Source organism: Schistocerca nitens, chromosome 1 (genome assembly GCF_023898315.1).
Source record: "Schistocerca nitens isolate TAMUIC-IGC-003100 chromosome 1, iqSchNite1.1, whole genome shotgun sequence".
Lineage (NCBI taxonomy): Eukaryota > Metazoa > Arthropoda > Insecta > Orthoptera > Acrididae > Schistocerca > Schistocerca nitens.
The window spans coordinates 472,594,595-472,613,043 of NC_064614.1; the positions used below are offsets into that span (position 1 = coordinate 472,594,595).

At 41.8% G+C, this 18,449-nt stretch overlaps 1 protein-coding gene across 1 annotated transcript in view; it reads left to right on the plus strand.

Annotated features, from left to right (window-relative positions):
* The window catches only part of LOC126251925 (zinc carboxypeptidase-like), a 66,619-nt gene that overhangs the window by 43,339 nt on the left and 4,831 nt on the right, over positions 1 to 18,449 (plus strand). Inside the window, exons 6-9 of the mRNA XM_049952680.1 lie at positions 3,210 to 3,370; positions 4,748 to 4,838; positions 9,254 to 9,456; positions 14,634 to 14,718. Coding sequence (XP_049808637.1) covers positions 3,210 to 3,370; positions 4,748 to 4,838; positions 9,254 to 9,456; positions 14,634 to 14,718 — 540 coding nt within the window. The remainder of the gene's footprint in view (positions 1 to 3,209; positions 3,371 to 4,747; positions 4,839 to 9,253; positions 9,457 to 14,633; positions 14,719 to 18,449) is intronic.

An 18,449-nucleotide genomic window follows, 5' to 3' on the forward strand; every position in this document is an offset into this window, starting at 1 on the left:
GACTCTCCTCCTCCTACTGCCCAAATGCAAATGCTTTACATTTTTCTCACGTGTAGGATCTACACCGGGTGTCTGCTGTTCGAGAGCCACTGCACAAGCGGGCGTTTGTGAACTCGCTTACGGAAGCGAATAGGACGAGTAATGAAATTTAGTTTCATTCCTAGAGTACAGAACTGGTGTCTTAATCTGGTCAGAAATATTCATTTCACTAATTCGTTTCGAAACAGAAAGAATTCTGGATAGTGGTGAGAGATGGGCAGGGGGGGGGGGGGAGAGGCCCTCCATACAAGAAACGTTGATAGGAAGAATTCGATTATAAGCATGTTTAATCAGCAACGTTTCTTCTAGAAAAAAACTGTTATTGCAACATGTAATACTCTAAAGCGTTCGAGAACTTCACTTAAGACATCTGCTTTCTTCACAATACACTGGAACAGACTGAAATACAGCTGACCACGTAGGCACGATGTGGAGGTCTGGTGTTTACAAGAATCTTGTATTATTGAAACATAACATTAACATAATGTAATATAGTAAAACACTTTTATGAATTCACTGTATTCCGCTAACGGGCAGTGCAATGGTTGCCTTTCCCAATGTTGGAATGAGGGGTAGGACATAATTTTTATATTCAAGACACGGATAGACCTGTGTCATGCAGTCTCATAGAAAATAAGCTCAACTCTCTGAAAAGCAAAAAGTTGCCTTTGTAGCTACTAAAATCTCTGCTTTCTGATATAGAATCACGTTACTTAATGAATTGCAAGTTTACGTCAAATATCGTCTTCTGTCAGTGGGTCGAATCACTCAGGATTCTTAAAGTACTATAAACTAAGAGGAAGTTTGTAACTGACCATCAAAAGATCTGAGCATTTCTCGCAAGTGGCGCTTATCCAGATATCGTCTTTCTTTTTTAGCCAAAGTTTCCTATTGCCATTTTTTATATTTCTAGTTTACGAATATTTTACAGATCATTTTTAAATGAGGACTTATTTCAACATTGTTACGACACACTAACGTCATTGTACTCTACGAAGGCTGAATGGCGAACAAAGACTATTACTTCAAACTCTGCCTTTTGTAGTGAACCCTGAACTTACAACGTTTTGAGTAATGGTGGATGGGCAGGAATAAACGACTTTCTTGCTAAACAACTGTAACAGTCAGAATTCCTGCTGATAAAAGTACATCAAAGAAAGTTTTGCATCACCCCGGCTCCCAGAACTTCTGAAGATAGACGTTGACTGTGGATATTGTATCACAGACACAGTCCCTTTGACTGTTCAGAGATGTCACTAAACCCGCCTAAAGATGCAAGCAACCATGCATGAGCAACGACTATTAGACGGAGGAGGTTCGACACCCAATCAGTTCCAGTCATTCCACCAGGAAGGAGATACACGGCTCGTGTTGCCTGTAGTTCAACCATGCCTAGACAGTCAATTACGCAGTTCGATCACGTCCGGATTGTTACTTTGTGCCAGGAAGGGTTCTCAACAAGGGAAGTGTCCAGGTGTCTCGGAGTGAACCAAAGCAATGTTGTTCGGACATGGAGGTGATACAGAGAGACAGGAACTGTCGATCACATGCCTCGCTCAAGCCGCCCAAGGGCTAATACTGTAGCGGATGACCGCTACCTACGGATTATGGCTCGGAGAAACTGACAGGAACGCCAACATGTTGAATAATGCTTTTCGTGCAGCCACAGTACGTCGTGTTACGACTCAAACTGTGCCCAGTAGGCTGTATAATGCGCAACTTCACTCCCGACGTCCACAGCAAGGTCCATCTTTGCAACCACGACACCATGCAGCGCGCTACAGATGGGCCCAATAATATGCCGCATGGACTGCTCAGGATTGGCATCACGTTCTCTTCACCGATGAGTGTCACATATGCCTTCAACCAGACAATCGTAGGAGACGTGTTTGGAGGCAAACCGGTCAGGCTGAACGCCTTAGACACACTGTCCAGCGAGTGCGGCAAGGTGGAGGTTCCCTGCAGTTTTGGGGTGGCATTATGTGGGGCCGACGTATGCCGCTGGTGGTCATGAAAGGCGCCGTAACGGCTGCGCGATATGTGAATGCCATCCTCCGACCTTTAGTGCAACCATATCGGCAGCATACTGGCGAGGCATTCGTCTTCATGGACGACAATTCGCGCCCCCATCGTGCACATCTTGTGAGTGACTTCCTCCAGGATAACGACATCGTTCGACTAGAGTGGCCAGCATGTCCTCCAGACATGAATCCTATCGAACATGCCTGGGATAGATTGAAAAGGGCTGTTTATGGACGACGTGACCCACCAACCACTCCGAGGAATCTACACCGAATCGCCGTTGAGGAGTGGTACAATCTGGACCAACAATGCCTTGATGAACTTTTGGATAGTATGCCACGACAGGCATGCAGCAATGCAAGAGGACGTGCTATTGGGTATTAGAGGTACCGGTGTGTACAGCAATCTGGACCATCACCTCTGAAGGTCTGTCTGTATGGTGGTACAACATGCAATGTGTGGTTCCATTAGCAATAAAAGGGGCGGAACTTATGTTTATGTTGACCTCTATTCCAGTTTTCTGTACAGGTTCCGGAACGCTCGGAACCGAGCTGATGCAAAACTTTATTTAATGTGCCTAAATTCCTTCGATTGTTATGACATTCTGAATAGCATACTTCTGTCGTACATGGAAGTGATAGATAATACGTGAATCCTAGGAGAAGCCAAACAGCTGGGCCATGTCAGGCTATCTTCTCCGAAAACTTTTATCGTGATAATCTGAAACAGTACATGTTAAGCATGGTGATGTGACTTCGTGTTGTATGATTTTCTAATACAGTACACAGATTTCGTGGCTCTTTTACCCAAACGGATGTAGCGATTACACATTTGACTTCACTCTGTCTTGAGCTTAGCCTGCGAACGGAACAACTACGTACATGATTTAATGTTGAAAATTATGACTGCTCTGCATTCACTACAACACCTTTATATTTATAGCAGAAATTTTAGCGCCACTTGTTGCAGTTCAAGCTACCAGCTGAAGCCACAGCTGCCACATAGAAGACACGCACGACACAAATTACACAGTTATTTTACGTTCACATGGCTGATCATCGTCGTTTTTTGAGAAACTGAAACAGTAGTCAGTTTCAGCCCATCATAAAATATGGCACGCTATTCTACATTGTGTTTGCGTTGGACAGGAGCGCACGCACGGGAGTGGATCACGGTGGCGACGGCCACGTACATCGTGAACGAGCTGCTGACCAGCACCAACGCCAGCTTCAGGGCGCTGGTCGAGAGCTTCGACTGGTACGTCGTGCCCAGCACCAACCCGGACGGCTACGAGTACACCCACACCTCGGTGAGCTCACTCTGCGACCATACTCACGTGGCTCTCACTCGCTCTCCTTCTGTACAGTAGCGCAGTAAACGCACGCTGCTTTGCTCGTCGAGGTTTCTTTCTTATCAACAGTTAACTCAGACAGTTTTAAAGACGTTGCTCCCTTATGCAGTTACCTAATTTGAGCTTTAATTTATATATTAGTTCTAGATTTAAAAAAGTAAAGAAAACGGCCAGATCAGTTCTAAATGAAAGATTCGCATAGCACAACGTATCATTGAAAACTGACGAATGTGTAAGTGTACTGGTCCGGCCACCAACAGAATGCGTTTTGCTCCTCCCTTTTCTTCATGAATGTAATATTGACCCCCTAATATTAAACTTACATAAATACATCATGTCACCACGTGGTATCATAAATTAACCAAAACAAATACAGACTAGTTAATAAGTTTATTGAAGTGGCCAATTTCCGTTGCGCCGGCCGAAGTGGCCGTGCGGTTAAAGGCGCTGCAGTCTGGAACCGCAAGACCGCTACGGTCGCAGGTTCGAATCCTGCCTCGGGCATGGATGTTTGTGATGTCCTTAGGTTAGTTAGGTTTAACTAGTTCTAAGTTCTAGGGGACTAATGACCTCAGCAGTTGAGTCCCATAGTGCTCAGAGCCATTTCCGTTGCACTTGCCACTTGTAAAGACTATGAAAGTATTACAATATAAGCTAATATACAAATAAAAGAAACTTGTAATATGATATAATAATGTAGTAGTATTATGGGGGATGGTAATTCAAAACCCTCTCAAGCCAACCAGATTTGGGTGTACCGTGGCTTCCTTAAACAGCACAAAGCAAATGCCAAAACGGTTTCTTCGAAAAGGTCATTGCTGAATTCCCTTCTCATCTTTCTCAAATCCGGGCTTGTGCTGTGTCTCTGGTGACAAATTGTGTTTGGCACGTCACGTTACCGAACGAGGGGTGCATGCCTAAGACCCAGCGACCCAAACCAACATCCGTGAAATGCGCACGTCGTTCGAGCGGACACGTGTCAGAATGGCTTTTCAGTGCTTTCAGTGTCTCATAGAGACTCATCTAAGTCATCAGGGCGAAAGGGGTTGCTAAGTGCTGCTGGTTAGAAATCTAATTAAATTATTGGTGAGTGTAGTGACTTCACACTGTCCTCCAGTTATTTGTAGGTCAAAGATCCCCGAGGAAAAGGTTAGTAGGCTCTCGAAATCCTAATAAATGAGGTATAACACTTTGTTTATCTTTGTTCACACTTTTTGCTTGAGGTACTAGGCCCAGATGTTACATCGATAAGGAAACGTCGCACCTGTTGCTTGTTTACTCACAATGTAAGTTGTTTTTCACCTGCTCAGTACAGTCTATGCGTATGTGTTTCAGAACCGCATGTGGCGCAAAACCCGAAGCCAGTCTGATGATCAGCTGTGCGTCGGCACAGACCCCAACCGTAACTGGGATTACTACTGGATGGGTGAGTACGGTATAGCTAAGCTGACGCCTCCACTGAGAGCGCATTTACGTTTAGTGGACCGACACTTTGTTCAACAGCTTTTGTCAAAAACTCCAGCTGTCAGTTTGACCAGTCAACATCCACGAGTAGCTCTCGACGCAGCATTTCCTTTCAAATAAAATTGTTATAACTCTTCCTGCACGTAATTTAAACCCCTCCACAACAATAATTTCTCCTTTTTGTGTGTCAGAGTATTGTTTTCATTAAAATGCAGCGCAGTGCAGTTCATGTTTAAGCAATTCGCTGTCACGGTAATGTCTCCATTCTTATATATTACCAAACTCATCAGAGATCATAAGCAAGAACAATCTATGCTCTGTGATTGTTCTTTGCACATGGTTTTCACATCTTCGGAAATACCATTTTTGACTTTGTTACGATGATTTGAAAATCAGTTTCGGCCCGAAACTAGTCGTCGAGTGAATAAAAAAGTAAAATTTGCAACTTTGGACTGGTTGTCGTTGTACTGGCATGGCGTTTAGTTTCCGCAGACAATGAGTTAACTTCTATCGTTGTTCAGGAAGGAACTGCTAAGCACTCATGTCAGATAAGGCACTGATTCACTATATTTTAGTTTGCTGAAGAGTATATGGAATACTATACCATTATATTCATGAAGATAATGGGAAATTCAGAACTGAAAGAGAAGGTAAGCGAAATGATTTCATATCACGATAACGTTTCTCAGATATCCTAAACTAAATTTATGATATGTAAACTAGGAAAACAACATGAGTATATGTTAACGGAATAAAACTGTTTCTACATCACCTTCACACTGTTTCCCTCTACCTCTAGCGCATAAGAACTACGACAGCATAAATGAGGACTTGTTAGAACAAATCTGAAGGTAAACAACCTTAAGTCTTTACATTAAACTTCTAGGGGTGACAGACCACAGCGTGGGGAAAGGGTGACAGATCACAGCATGGCGAACAACTTCTGTTAGATATAAAATGTTAGCTGACGTTTCCAGATGACAACAGACATGCTTTTGTACTGGTTATATCCCTGAGGTGCCGCAGGACATAGACTCTCTGCTACGTGCGTATTCAGTTATCTGCTGCTCCGTGTGAAAAGTGCTGGGTCCAGCAAAATTAAAGTTAGTGATTCGCTTCTAAAATATCTTTCTCCTTTTAGAGACACTCATTCCCATAATTTTTTGTTGATAATCACTCTGGGTAGGCAGTATACTTCGCATATGGTTTGCAGACCCTGCTATTTCGCTGACATCTCGTCATCCTAGAGAAGGATAATACTAGAGGGTGCCTACCTTTGCAGAGAAGTGTCAACGACCAGCTTGTCTCTAACAAAAGCTGTTCGCCATGACGTGATCTAGTAAATGTATCAGTCTGAGGTAAGGGACCCTGGTCCGGAAACAATCGAGTCGAACGTTATAAGCGATAATCGCCTTTGATGCCTCTGACTTTGGGCCTCTTGTACTGCGAGCGTTTTGTTCTCCATATTCTGGAAGAAGATAGTCTGGAACAAAACAAGAAAAAAAGTCCAGTCATCACGGGCTCTAAACTGCATACCTTAAGAGCCATGGGTTCAAAAAATGGTTCAAATGGCACTGAGCACTATGGGACTTAACAGCTATGGTCATAAGTCCCCTAGAACTTATAACTACTTAAACCTAGCTAACCTAAGGACATCACACAACACCCAGTCATCACGAGGCAGAGAAAATCCCTGACCCCGCCGGGAATCGAACCCGGGAACCCGGGCGTGGGAAGCGAGAACGCTACCGCACGACCAAGAGCTGCGGACAAGAGCCATGGGTACATGTTCATTTTTAATACTGTAAAACGCATCTCTTCTACTGAACATGTGCACATTCCTCTTAAGGTATGCACTTTAGAGCCCGCGACTACACAATTTTTTCCTGTTTTGATCCATTACTACGCATTCCGGAAATATGAAAGTCAGAGAGCTTGCAGTACAAATGTGTGTGAATTCCTAAGGGACCAAACTGCTGAGGTCATCGGTCTCTAGACTTACACACTACTTAAATTAGCTTACGCTAAGGACAACACACACACATTCGAGCCTCCGGCGGGAGGGGCCACGCAGTTCGTGACATGGCGCCACTAACCGCGCGGCCACTCCGCGCGGCAGGTCTTGCAGTATAAGAGCTCCACTGTCAGTGGCATCACAACGATTTGTGCTTATAAAGTTCGACTCGGTCGTTTCTGGACCAGGGTCCCTTACCTCAAACTGAAACATTTAAACTTCTTCATCATCTATGAAAGTGTGTAACATCGCCACGGAATCACCCTGTACATGTTAGCCGAGAACACTGCATTGTCTTGGTGTATATTTATTCCAATTCTATTAGTCCATCTCTCTCCCTCCTTCTCTCTGTCCATCTCCTCTTCCCCCTATATTTGCGTCTATCTCCTGCTCCTCTCTCTGTCCCCCTGCTCCTACCCTCTCTTATCTCCATGTCGTTAGCCCTTCCCTAATAGGAGGTTGCTGATTCTTACCCCCACAGTATTTCTTTCCAGATAGCAAGTAATACGTGTCCAAAGTTTCGCTGGAACCGCTCTAAGGTTTTAGGAGGAGCTGTTTACCCGTAGCTTTGCGCGTATATGCACTTGTCGCATATATTTAACATATTCCACACAGTTTTAATCTGCCAGGAAGTTTCACATCTGCGCACACTCCGCTGCTTATTCTGGAAACATCCCCCAGGCTGTGGCTAAGCCATATCTCCTCAATATCTTTTCTTGCAGGAGTGCTAGTTCTGCAAGTTTTGCAGGAGAGCTTCTGCAAAGTTTGGAAAGTAGGAGACGAGGTACTGGCAGAAGTAAAGCTGTGAGGACGGGGCGTGACTCGTGCTTGGGTAGCTCAGATGGTAGAGCACTTGCCCGCGAAAGGCAAAGGTCGTGAGTTCGAGTCTCGGTCCGGCACACAGTTTTAATCTGCCAGGAAGTTTCATATTACACACACATTTTCACATATTACACCTGTACCCTTAGCAAATTACGCCCTACACTTTCATTTTCGCGAATTTCATTATTTATGTCGCATAATGTCACATTTTTGCAGTTTCGTTCAACGGTATATGTGAATATTGCGTGCGAAATGTGTTGCGGGTAGGGTTATTAGTAAAAACGTAATGAATTAGAAGGTTGTGCCTGATGTGGCAGTTGTACTGCGGAAATGTAGTAAGTGATAAAAACTTTTCCTTCCATCATTTTGTGGGGCGGGGGAGGGTGCAAGACAAAAAGCCTCGCCAAGGGTTTTAAATTACGTGTAAAGTTCTTTGCAAGTCACTAAGAGCTCTCATTCTGAAATGCTGGATGAAATAATCTGGCTATTTGCGCATCTTGAGCTACGCTTCTTTATCACCCTCCTTCCCCCATTCTGAGAGATAGGTGGATCTTACCACTACATTGGTTCCATCCAAACAGTAAGTGATATGTGTACCATGTTTGGTTGAAATCGATCCGTGGTTTAGTAGGAGATGTGCGATATTCATATGGACACGTTCATACATACTTGCACTCACTTTTATAAAACTTATGGATTAAACAGAAATTAACACAAATTAATGATAAAGCTACGGAGCCATTAGATAACAGGATAGACAACAAAGGGAATACACAGTAAAGTAAAAATGGCCTGGGAAGGACTTTTGGTTAAATAAATAGGATTTTAAAACTCAAGCATTCGAGATAACTGGAAACGCTTAAGTTCTGTGTAGATTGCCTATTTTGAATTGTGGTACTGAGACATGGACTTGTAAAGTAATAACCATTCAAAAACTGGGTGCTCTTCTGCAGGTGACAGAGACATGTATGTTGGGAATTACTAGGAGAGACACGAAAACAAAGAAATGGATCAGATAACAGAGTGAACTGGAGAACTTAGTTGTGACTGCAATGAAATTGAATTGGAGGTGGATAGGATATGTACGCAGGCGAATGGCTAAAATTTGGATCGAGGAAACTGACTGCTGAATTCCAAGAGATATCATGAAATCGAGGTGAAGAGGCTGGGTTGACGGCATCAAAAAATATGTAGGGGCAGCATGAATACATACGGCTGAATACTGTAATTCATGGAGAAGTCAGGATGAGGCTTTCGCCAGGAGTGAATGTCAAATGGCTGGTGATGATCACTGAGGAATCTTTTGGACTAGTCACTGAACCGATCGGGGCTTCCTTCATAAGTATTTGAATTGTATCCTAGCTGACGACCTCCATCTATACCATAGGAGAATGGAATCTTTCCGTCGTATTTGTCAAATTCCTCCATCCTCCCTCCATCTGCCGCTGTCCTAAGGGAAAAATATTCTTTTTTTTTTTTTAATCAAACGCTGCAAATTCAGCAGAACGGCGTGTAACCAGCCTACCGTGTCGTGCTTGCAGACGAGGGCGCCAGCTCCATATCGTGCTCGGAGACGTACGCCGGCCCTTCGGTCTTCTCGGAGGTGGAGACGCGCACGCTCTCAGAGTTCCTGCAGAGCATCTCCGACGACCTGCTGGTCTACCTCAGTCTGCACAGCTACTCCCAGCTGCTCATGATCCCCTACGGCCTCAACTACGAGCGACCCGACAACTACGACGAGCTGGTGAGTACTGCACACAATCATTTCCCTTAGCTATCCGAGGCAAACTTAGTAATAACTAGAGTTGCGCTCTGCTAAAATTACGGTTTGGTAGTTTTGGTACACTAAATAGACGTCCTAGGAAACGGTAGCATTACCAGTAGTATTGACAGCGAAGATAGGGAAAGAAATGAATGTAGAATTAAGGAACTGGGAGCCAATGACTTCTCTTTGTTTTTTTGTTTGTTTGGTTGTTTGTTTTACACATAATTAGAGCCGCACATCATTCAGTGTTAGTCCATTGTGTATTTTATATCGTTACAGTAAGTTTAGCAGTACCAAAAATTAAATGATCGTCTAACTTCTACACTTTTATGTAGCCAAATCAATTACTTTTAATGCAAGCACAGTTTACATGCACCAACTTTTGGGTCTTGCCTACTCATCTCGTATAGGGTGCCTAAGGGATGCTGCATTCTCGGAATGCTATACAACAGTTCAAACAAATAACATTAGTAGTTTTATTTCTAAAAATCAGATTTAACAGTACTTAAATTGAATGTACAAAATGTTGTCGCAAACGATGGGCGACAAGCAATATAATTCAGAGTCCTGGCTATACACAATGTTCCCGCAAAGTTGACACATTTCACTAATATTGCTCTGCGAATCCTGTCCACTAATGTCCATATAATCAGCAGATCTGAGCGACCGAGGCTGGCAGGAGCGGCGCTTAAATTCACTTCTTGCAGAGGTCGCTCCTGGCACGGCGCGGCCTTTGTCAGCGGGCTATTGGCTGGCGTTTCCTCACCGCCTTCTCTGGTCATGCGTTCTTCCTCTTCGTTCCGGCGCTTATGGTCACGCCACAACACAAACAAGAAATATATATAATAACTGTTGTTATTTTGCACTCAATGGAACGTTCTTCATCATGACGAAAGGCAAACCTCTCCTGTTATTATCGATAAAAGAGGAAGTTGTTTCTTCTTCTTCTTCTTCGCGGATGGATCACTTAGGACCACGCGTAATCAACATTTGTTGGCCTTCCTTTTCGCCCAGTATTCCTTCATAAACAACGAATGGGCTAGCTTTCGTTCCGTAGACCATGTATGTCGGTTAGTTTTTCTCTTTTCTTCCTCAAACAGAAACGTGTTTTATATAAATTCTTCATTTGTGTGGCCATATGGAGAGCTGCATCAAACCAGTCTCAGGACTGAAGACCACAACAACAACAACAGTGTCTGTTTATATAAATTCGACAAATTACTGAAGCGATGTTTGATACATTTTTGTTTCGCAGTTTTTTATTTTTCATTGTATCTTTTTGTTTAGGAAATTGCGTTTCCTTGCACTATATGACAAATCTGTATTGTGTTCTTTATTTTTACTACCACATCCCTCTGTTTCACATTAAAAATCAATTTTAGAATTAAACCTGAATTAGACATTGAAAGTTTCAGTTTTGCTATAAATACCGTTTATTTGTATTGAATAGAATTGGGGAGAAGAGAAACTTGTGGAACAACTTGACTAGAAGAAGGGATCGGTTGGTGGGACATGTTCTGAGGCATCAAGGGATCACCAATTTAGTATTGGAGCGCAGCGTGGAGGGTAAAAATCGTAGAGGGAGACCAAGAGATGAATACCTTAAGCATATTCAGAAGGATGTAGGTTGCAGTGGGTACTAGGAGATGAAGAAGTTTGCACAGGATAGAGTAGCATGGACAGCCGTATCAAACCAGTCTCTGGGCTGAAGACCACAACAACAACAACAAAAACTGTTTATTTTTACATGACAGACGGGAAGAAACAATGTTGAACAAAACTTTTCTGTTGGCTCTTTGTAAACCCTCGCTCATTTTCTAGAAGGTTCACCATTTCCGGTTTCTAGGGCTATCTAGTAGGACACTGATCGCATGCCCAAGGAAAGCGATCATTAAGAGGTAATGCCTGATAGGTATTCAACACACCTAGCATACAGGTAATGTGGACACGACCTTAAATGCCCAAAGCTACTAGGCAAATTACCGTAGCATGTGCTTACTTATGTTAGTCTGCGATAACCTACGACAGATTTACAGCTCTAGTAACAATCGATGTCACTACCCATAGACGTTATACTATTTTTGTGGAAACATCAACAGCATGGCAAACGTGATAGGTGCTCCCTTTACCCAGCTCAAGAAACCTGGGTGTCTTAGCACGGGTGTACCACCAAAATGTTCTTCGTAGTAATTTTTTTTCCATAGGCCTCAATTAGTAGCTGTTCCGTTTTCTACCCTTCATATGTCCGCTTAATTTATAAGGTCATTTTGTAACGTTACATTTAAACTTCTGCTTTTTTCCTGTTGTCCATTTCCTTGATATCGAAGTTTTTGGTGATCACAAATGAAATACGATGTCAGCTCAAAGACACCGGTTGCTTTTGTTGGAAAGTCAGATTGCTCTATGTCGCCTTCTTGCATCAAGTCATGTAGTTCCATACCCCTTCCTACAAAAGAGAATTCTTCCAGTTATCCCAATTTCTCCTTGCAGTTTCTGAAGCCTAACTGGTTACTGTTGGCATATCGCTATTTTTCAATATTTTTGTGAGTTACTTCGTATTGCACCGAATTCCTATCTGAGAAACCTGTCCATTACATTTAACAGTGCTTCTAAGCCTTGAAGCAGTTTAGTTCAGTACTGAATGGAGGATTTCCGTTTCACTGTAGGAGTAGAGGACAGCCTATACTTATTTCAGTCGCCATTCCTTAAACCTTTATTTTATTTCCCCTTTAACTACCCTTTAATCTTGACTTTTTGAGGTCCTGATCTCTTTACTTGGATCTGATGCCCATTTTAAGAAAGGCGCAACAGGTAACTGCATTTCGTATGTAGCAAATTAGTTAAGGGGATAGAATAGGACGTTTAATTTCATCAAGAATGCTTCAAATTACTCTTTCACAAATACGTTAAGGATATGGAGTGGGATTTTAATCTTCAAACCATGGAACATTGGATCCACAAGGTTTATACAACAATTTCATTTTTTGTGGACCAGGCACAGAGAAGACAGTAGTATTCAACTAATAAATTGATTACACTAATGTTTAAAGACGTATCTTAATCCATCGGTTCATTTACCAAATGTTCAACATGTGTGTGAATTCCTATGGGACCAAACTGCTAAGATCTTCGTCTCTAGACTTGCACACTACTTAAACTCACTTAAACCAACTTACGCTATGGACAACACACACTGGTTTGTGAAACCAGGTCTCTGGTGTCTTGTTCCAAAGGTGGAGACCAGATTATTCATACATTAAGTATTCTTAGCAAAACGCAATTATGATATTAAAATTTCACGCTAATATATTCCAACGCTAGCTAATATGAGTACCCCTGATCGTCAAAATTACACTACCCCTTATCTACCCATAAATCAGTCCATACTCACCAAGCCCCGCCATAACAGTGCCTTTCTTTTCGCACCGAGCATAACTACTTCTGGTACCTCTCTGGTGGAGAGGCCTCGAAAGATGCGGACGTCCTTACCTGCCAGTCTAACTCTTTTTCTGTGCTATGTACCAGCTCTGATAACGTAGCTAGTCCTCTCTGTCTTTCTAGATCGCCTACAGCTATTGGAAAAACTGGGTCGGCAGACGAAACCGCAGCAGCAGATAGCTACTGGCTACTCTCACAAAACTCGCATGCACTCGTTTTAGTCGTGCACTACAGGACAAATCACGCACGAGGAATGTGGGAATGGTTCACGTGCCCACTTAGTAGGCAACACAATAAAGAAAGGAAAAGACATATTCGTGTAAATGACTCAATTCCTACCGAAAGACTAGTGCCACAAAAGCACAGATACACAGTATAGGCAGAAATCTCGCTCTCTCGCTCTCAATCCCTCTTTCTCTCTCTGTCTCTCCCTCTCTCTCTCTTTCTCTCTGATGGAGCTCTTTCAGCCTTCCTTACAGTCCTACTGACCGGCAATGCGCTGTCAGTTACTCAACACCCGTGTATTTCATACTGTTATTCTTACAATTATGAACACATCAGGTGTTTGACGTAAGTATCATCTATCTCAGAAGGCTGCATACATGGCCTACTTCTTGCAAGCACATCCTGCTTAAAATCTGGTTACCATACATATTCTGTATTACAAACATACTGTCCAGAACAAAAAAACTTTGCACTCCCTGAAACCCGTAACTGCTGTGTTTCAACTGCAAATAAGTAAAATAAAGTAAGATTATCGAGAGCTTTGTTCGGCACATTCTGCGGCGGGAATTCCAGTACTGTGAAAGGTCCGCTTTGGATAGAGCAAAACTCGCTGGATAACCGGAGATCGTTAATGAACCGTCTTGGAGCTCCTTCCACAAACCGGCAGTCAATGAGAGACGAGTGCGCTGAAGTCGATATCCGTGCACAGCTGTTCGCAATGATTTTTTGAGGCGGTGAAAATCGTTTCCGGAACGCTAAAAATTTTCGATGGTATGACCTAATCATGTTTTCGAGAACGAAAACATTGTAACGATGATGGAGGTAGAAATTTCGAAAATAAGAAAATGACATTTGAGAACAAGAGTGTTTAAAATACAGTTTTTGTTCTCATCGGTTTGGGTTACAGTTTACTTGTTGGAATATATAAGTTCATCTATATTATCCTACATTAGCAGAAATTATACACGTGGTCCTTAAATTTTATAATTGAAAACATTTCACTTTTCAGTCGCAGAAGTCGACCTATTTATTGTCGAGTTGCTTTAATGGTGATGCTTATTGGTTTAAACACCTAATAGAGTTGCAGTACTTCTTGGTTAGATGGTAACAGTCAAACTTTACCCAGTAAACATTACAGCGAAATCGTATCTAATGAAGGAAGAACTGAAATTTAAAGTTTGTCTACATTTACCTATTCAGTTTAAAATTTTATTTTAATGTTATTTACCCCCATAAAAAGATGGTTTCTTTAGCAAAAGTGGTGTTAGCTGAGGCAAGTTAAGTTAAATGCTCACACTTTTACACGGTTTAAGACAACTGGATATCATTCTGTATTCGTGGTTTCACTATGCTCAATTTTCAAACACTTATTTTCTGGAAAATTATGCTCGATTTTACGTCCAAACCCCACCCTGATCTTATTATGAGGTTTATTTTACTTAATCCTGTGTGTTAGCTTATAACCTAACAAGAATTTCTGTTTGCCGTAACAGATGGAAATCGGTGGGAAGGCAGTGGACGCCCTGAAACAACGCTACGGCACGCAGTACCAGTATGGAACCATCTATGACATCATCTGTAAGTATCCGCCTTCTCGCCGAACTGCGCAAGTCACGGCGTAATGGCTGTGCGTTAAGCCGCAATGACATGTAGCTGGCACAATATCCATTTTTCTGCAGGGTAGATGGATGATTAGGGATACAGTGTATGTAGCTAAACACACTTTAATCTGACGCGTGCGGCCATGGAAGATGACGATTGTTGTTAATTGAAAAGTTATTTTCAAGAATGTTAATTTTCTTCTGTGTATCGTGAAGTTTCCTTGTACGCTTTAACGGCCAAAGAGAAGAACTGAATAACCTAGCAGATGAAACAAATGAGATGGTTCCGAAGTTCAAAGATCATATTCATAGTTGAACAACAGAAGGAAATAATTTCCTTGACATGACTGTTTGCTGTCATAATAATAAACATACCTTCCAGATGGAAACCCTGTTCATTAACAATAACTCACTGCCACATAAACCAACATAAACTCTCTTTCTTCGGTTCAGCTGTGAATCGTATGCTCCGCATTTCTATCAGAGAAGCAGATGCATGTAATGAAATAAACATACTTAAATCTTTTGTATTAATGAGTATCATCCCTTCCTCATAAACATCATAACTGAACAAAACAAAAGCAAACTACAGCAATCACCTCACCACTGCGTACCAAAAAAAGGAATACCAAAATTTATGTCTTCAATTCCTCAGCAAAATATCACAGAAAAATTTGCAAATCTTTTCATACCGCCTAACAAAAAAATATCCTTCCATACAGACCATAAATTGCAAAATAAAATTATTCACAATAATAAATCGACTGGACAGTGGCATCAGAAGTCGAGCATATGTAATCTTACATGCTTACCTTCTTGCTTCTATGTAGGACAAACAGGGAGAAACTTTGCAACCTGCTTCGAAGAGCACATGGATGCCCTCCCATTCCAAAACTGAAGTAAGTCTAGCTTTGTTTCACACACTGCTGATCATGAATATTCTGTGATGACACCAATGGTAACCTTCCAGTGATACACATTTTTGACAGTGGGTTATAGACGGATTTTATTGAACAGTTAGAGATTTGCATTTACTATCTAAATCATGTCACAAAATTCTTAACAAACATACTGAATCAACACATATCTTCTTCCAGATTTTTCGAGACATTCAGGCATGAAAATACTTATACCTTTCAATGATCTTCTATATCTGTCACATACGCTAGTAACTCGTTCATTGTTTTATTCTATAACATTTCCTTCTTACGTTATGTATTCTGTCAACAGCTGGGAACTCCTGCAGCTTGCAGTGTTCTCCTACGTCCATTATGAGTGGTTATAAATATTTCATTCTATAATTTAATGGATCCCGTCCAAACACAACGATGCAGAAAAGTGTGACATCTAGCAACTTGATAGTCTGTGCACATGTTTAGCGTTTGGTTTACTCTGAAACCAAGCCCGCCTAAGTACTTTGTATATGTGTGTGTTTTTGTTTCTGTCGGTGTAATTGCGCGTGTTCTGTAATTGCGGGTGTTCTGTTGTTGTTTCCATGTTATGCACAGCATTTCGATGACTGACGAAGCCGTCTTCTTCAGGTGCTGAGAGTTCTGCTGTTATGTGTACTCGCTGCCTCGACTCCAACCGCATTGTCGGCTATTATCGGTGTTGCGCCGCTACTTATAGTTCAGTTCGACTCCCGACACCCTCTAAAGTCTAAGGCCTTTATCGCTCTTTTGTTGTCAGAGCCGGCACTGATTATTCCGTGAAACGCAAATTATCTGTGCTGCAATATTGTTGCATGTAATGACCGACGAGATCTGAATAAATTGAATCCCAGTTCCCAAGTCTTGTTTAAATTCAAACCCTCGTCCCTGCTCTGGTTTTTTTTTTTTTTTTGTCGTTTTAACCGGGCGTGTTCCTTGATGTCTCTTATATCACTCCTTGACTGTTCTGATAGTCTGCAAAGGTGCGACGCAAACCTTGGTCTCAGACAGACAGATCGTAATTAACATTTGTAATGTTAAAGACGATCTTTGTCTCGCCTTTTAATTAAAAATGTGATCTAAGTCTCCGAAAGCAGACTATCACGCATTACGTGGGGTAGACTGTCAGGACAGTCGAAGAAGGACGAAAGGAGTATCAGCGACCCCCGGCACTAAAACAACTAAATGCATCAACTGTCGTCAAGCACTGCCCCGAATATAATCGCGAAATGATGTACGATGAGACCAGTATCGTGGTGCAAACGACAAGTTCTGAGACAGCATAGTTACTGAGTCTATCGAAATAAAGACATCAGAAAACCTAACAAACAAGGACACTGGTTTCAATTTACACAAGGCTTGTGGTCCGGTAAGATCTAGCACGCCATCGCATCCACCAGTATTGGAACACAGAGAATTAGCGTTTCACAGAATAACCAGCGCTGGCTCTGAATAAAAAAGAGCATCAAAGGGAGTAGTGGACGTCGGGAATCGAACTACGCTATAAATAGCGGCGCACCAATAATAATGGTTCACAGTCTGGTTGCTGTCCAGGCAGGGAGTGCACATAACAGCAGAACTCGCAGGGCCTGAAGAAGACAACTTGGTCAGACATCGAAATGTTGTGCATAATATGGAAACAGCAACTCGACAGGACACACAGAACCACACCATTTATCAACTACGCCCAGAAATCCTGAGATGACAAATGTGTATTATCAAAATGCATTTGTTAGTGATGTAACCTCCCCACAAAATAAAATAAATAATATGAATATGATTCTAATTTAGTGTAACCTCAAAACAGAAAATTCATTGACATATAACCTCCCCACAAAATTCATTTACATTTAATCTCCCCACAAAATTCTTTGTCATTTAACCTCCGCACAAAATTCATTCACATTTAATCTAAGCTCAAAAACAGAAAAATTCCTAAACCTTTCAACAGTAAAAAATATAATTATGTCGTTCACATTCAGTGTAACGTCCCAACAAAATAATTTCTGTAACCTGGTAATAATACAATGTAACTAACGTCTCAATTAAATTGTCGCTCACTTATGACTTTTCAATAATTGACTGTGAATTTAACCTGGTAAATTTTGGACGTCAGCAGTGCTGCGTCATGGCCCTAAAAGATCATTATGAATAAAAAAAAAAAGAAAAAAAAAGAAAATTTCTTACCTCAATGAAGTCGCCGGATAACGCATATATATCTGCTCTTAAAATAATGTTTTCTGGCACAGCCCTGTGCAATGCTGGCCGATAGATTTGTCATTTATGAAAGGAAGCAACTGATTTTTCTTTTGCAACAATCGGGATGATCATGGATGGGAGAAATTAGTAAATTCTTTAAATTGAAATGAATGTTTGTTAAAAGTTACTTTTTATGAGGAAGATTATTATTACGAGATTTTTAAAACATTTACATGGTACTTGAGATAACATTAGTACATATGCGCGAGGCTGCTTTTTACTTTATACAATAATACTCAGGCTCCGGCATCGCTGCACCACGACCGGGCCAGCCAACACGATACACCAGACCAGACCAGAGCAGACTGCTGACTAGCAACAACTTACTGCTACAGCTGCACAGTTCCTACTGCAGTCAACACTGCTCTCTGGTCAGAGATTCTTTTATACCTTGCATATCGCAGGCAGCGCATGAGCAATACATCGAAATTACATCTGCTCGGACCTCTTACAGTGATACCACAATACGAATTAGTATCCTATAATATAACTATCATTTCGTTTAGTACACATTTCGTAA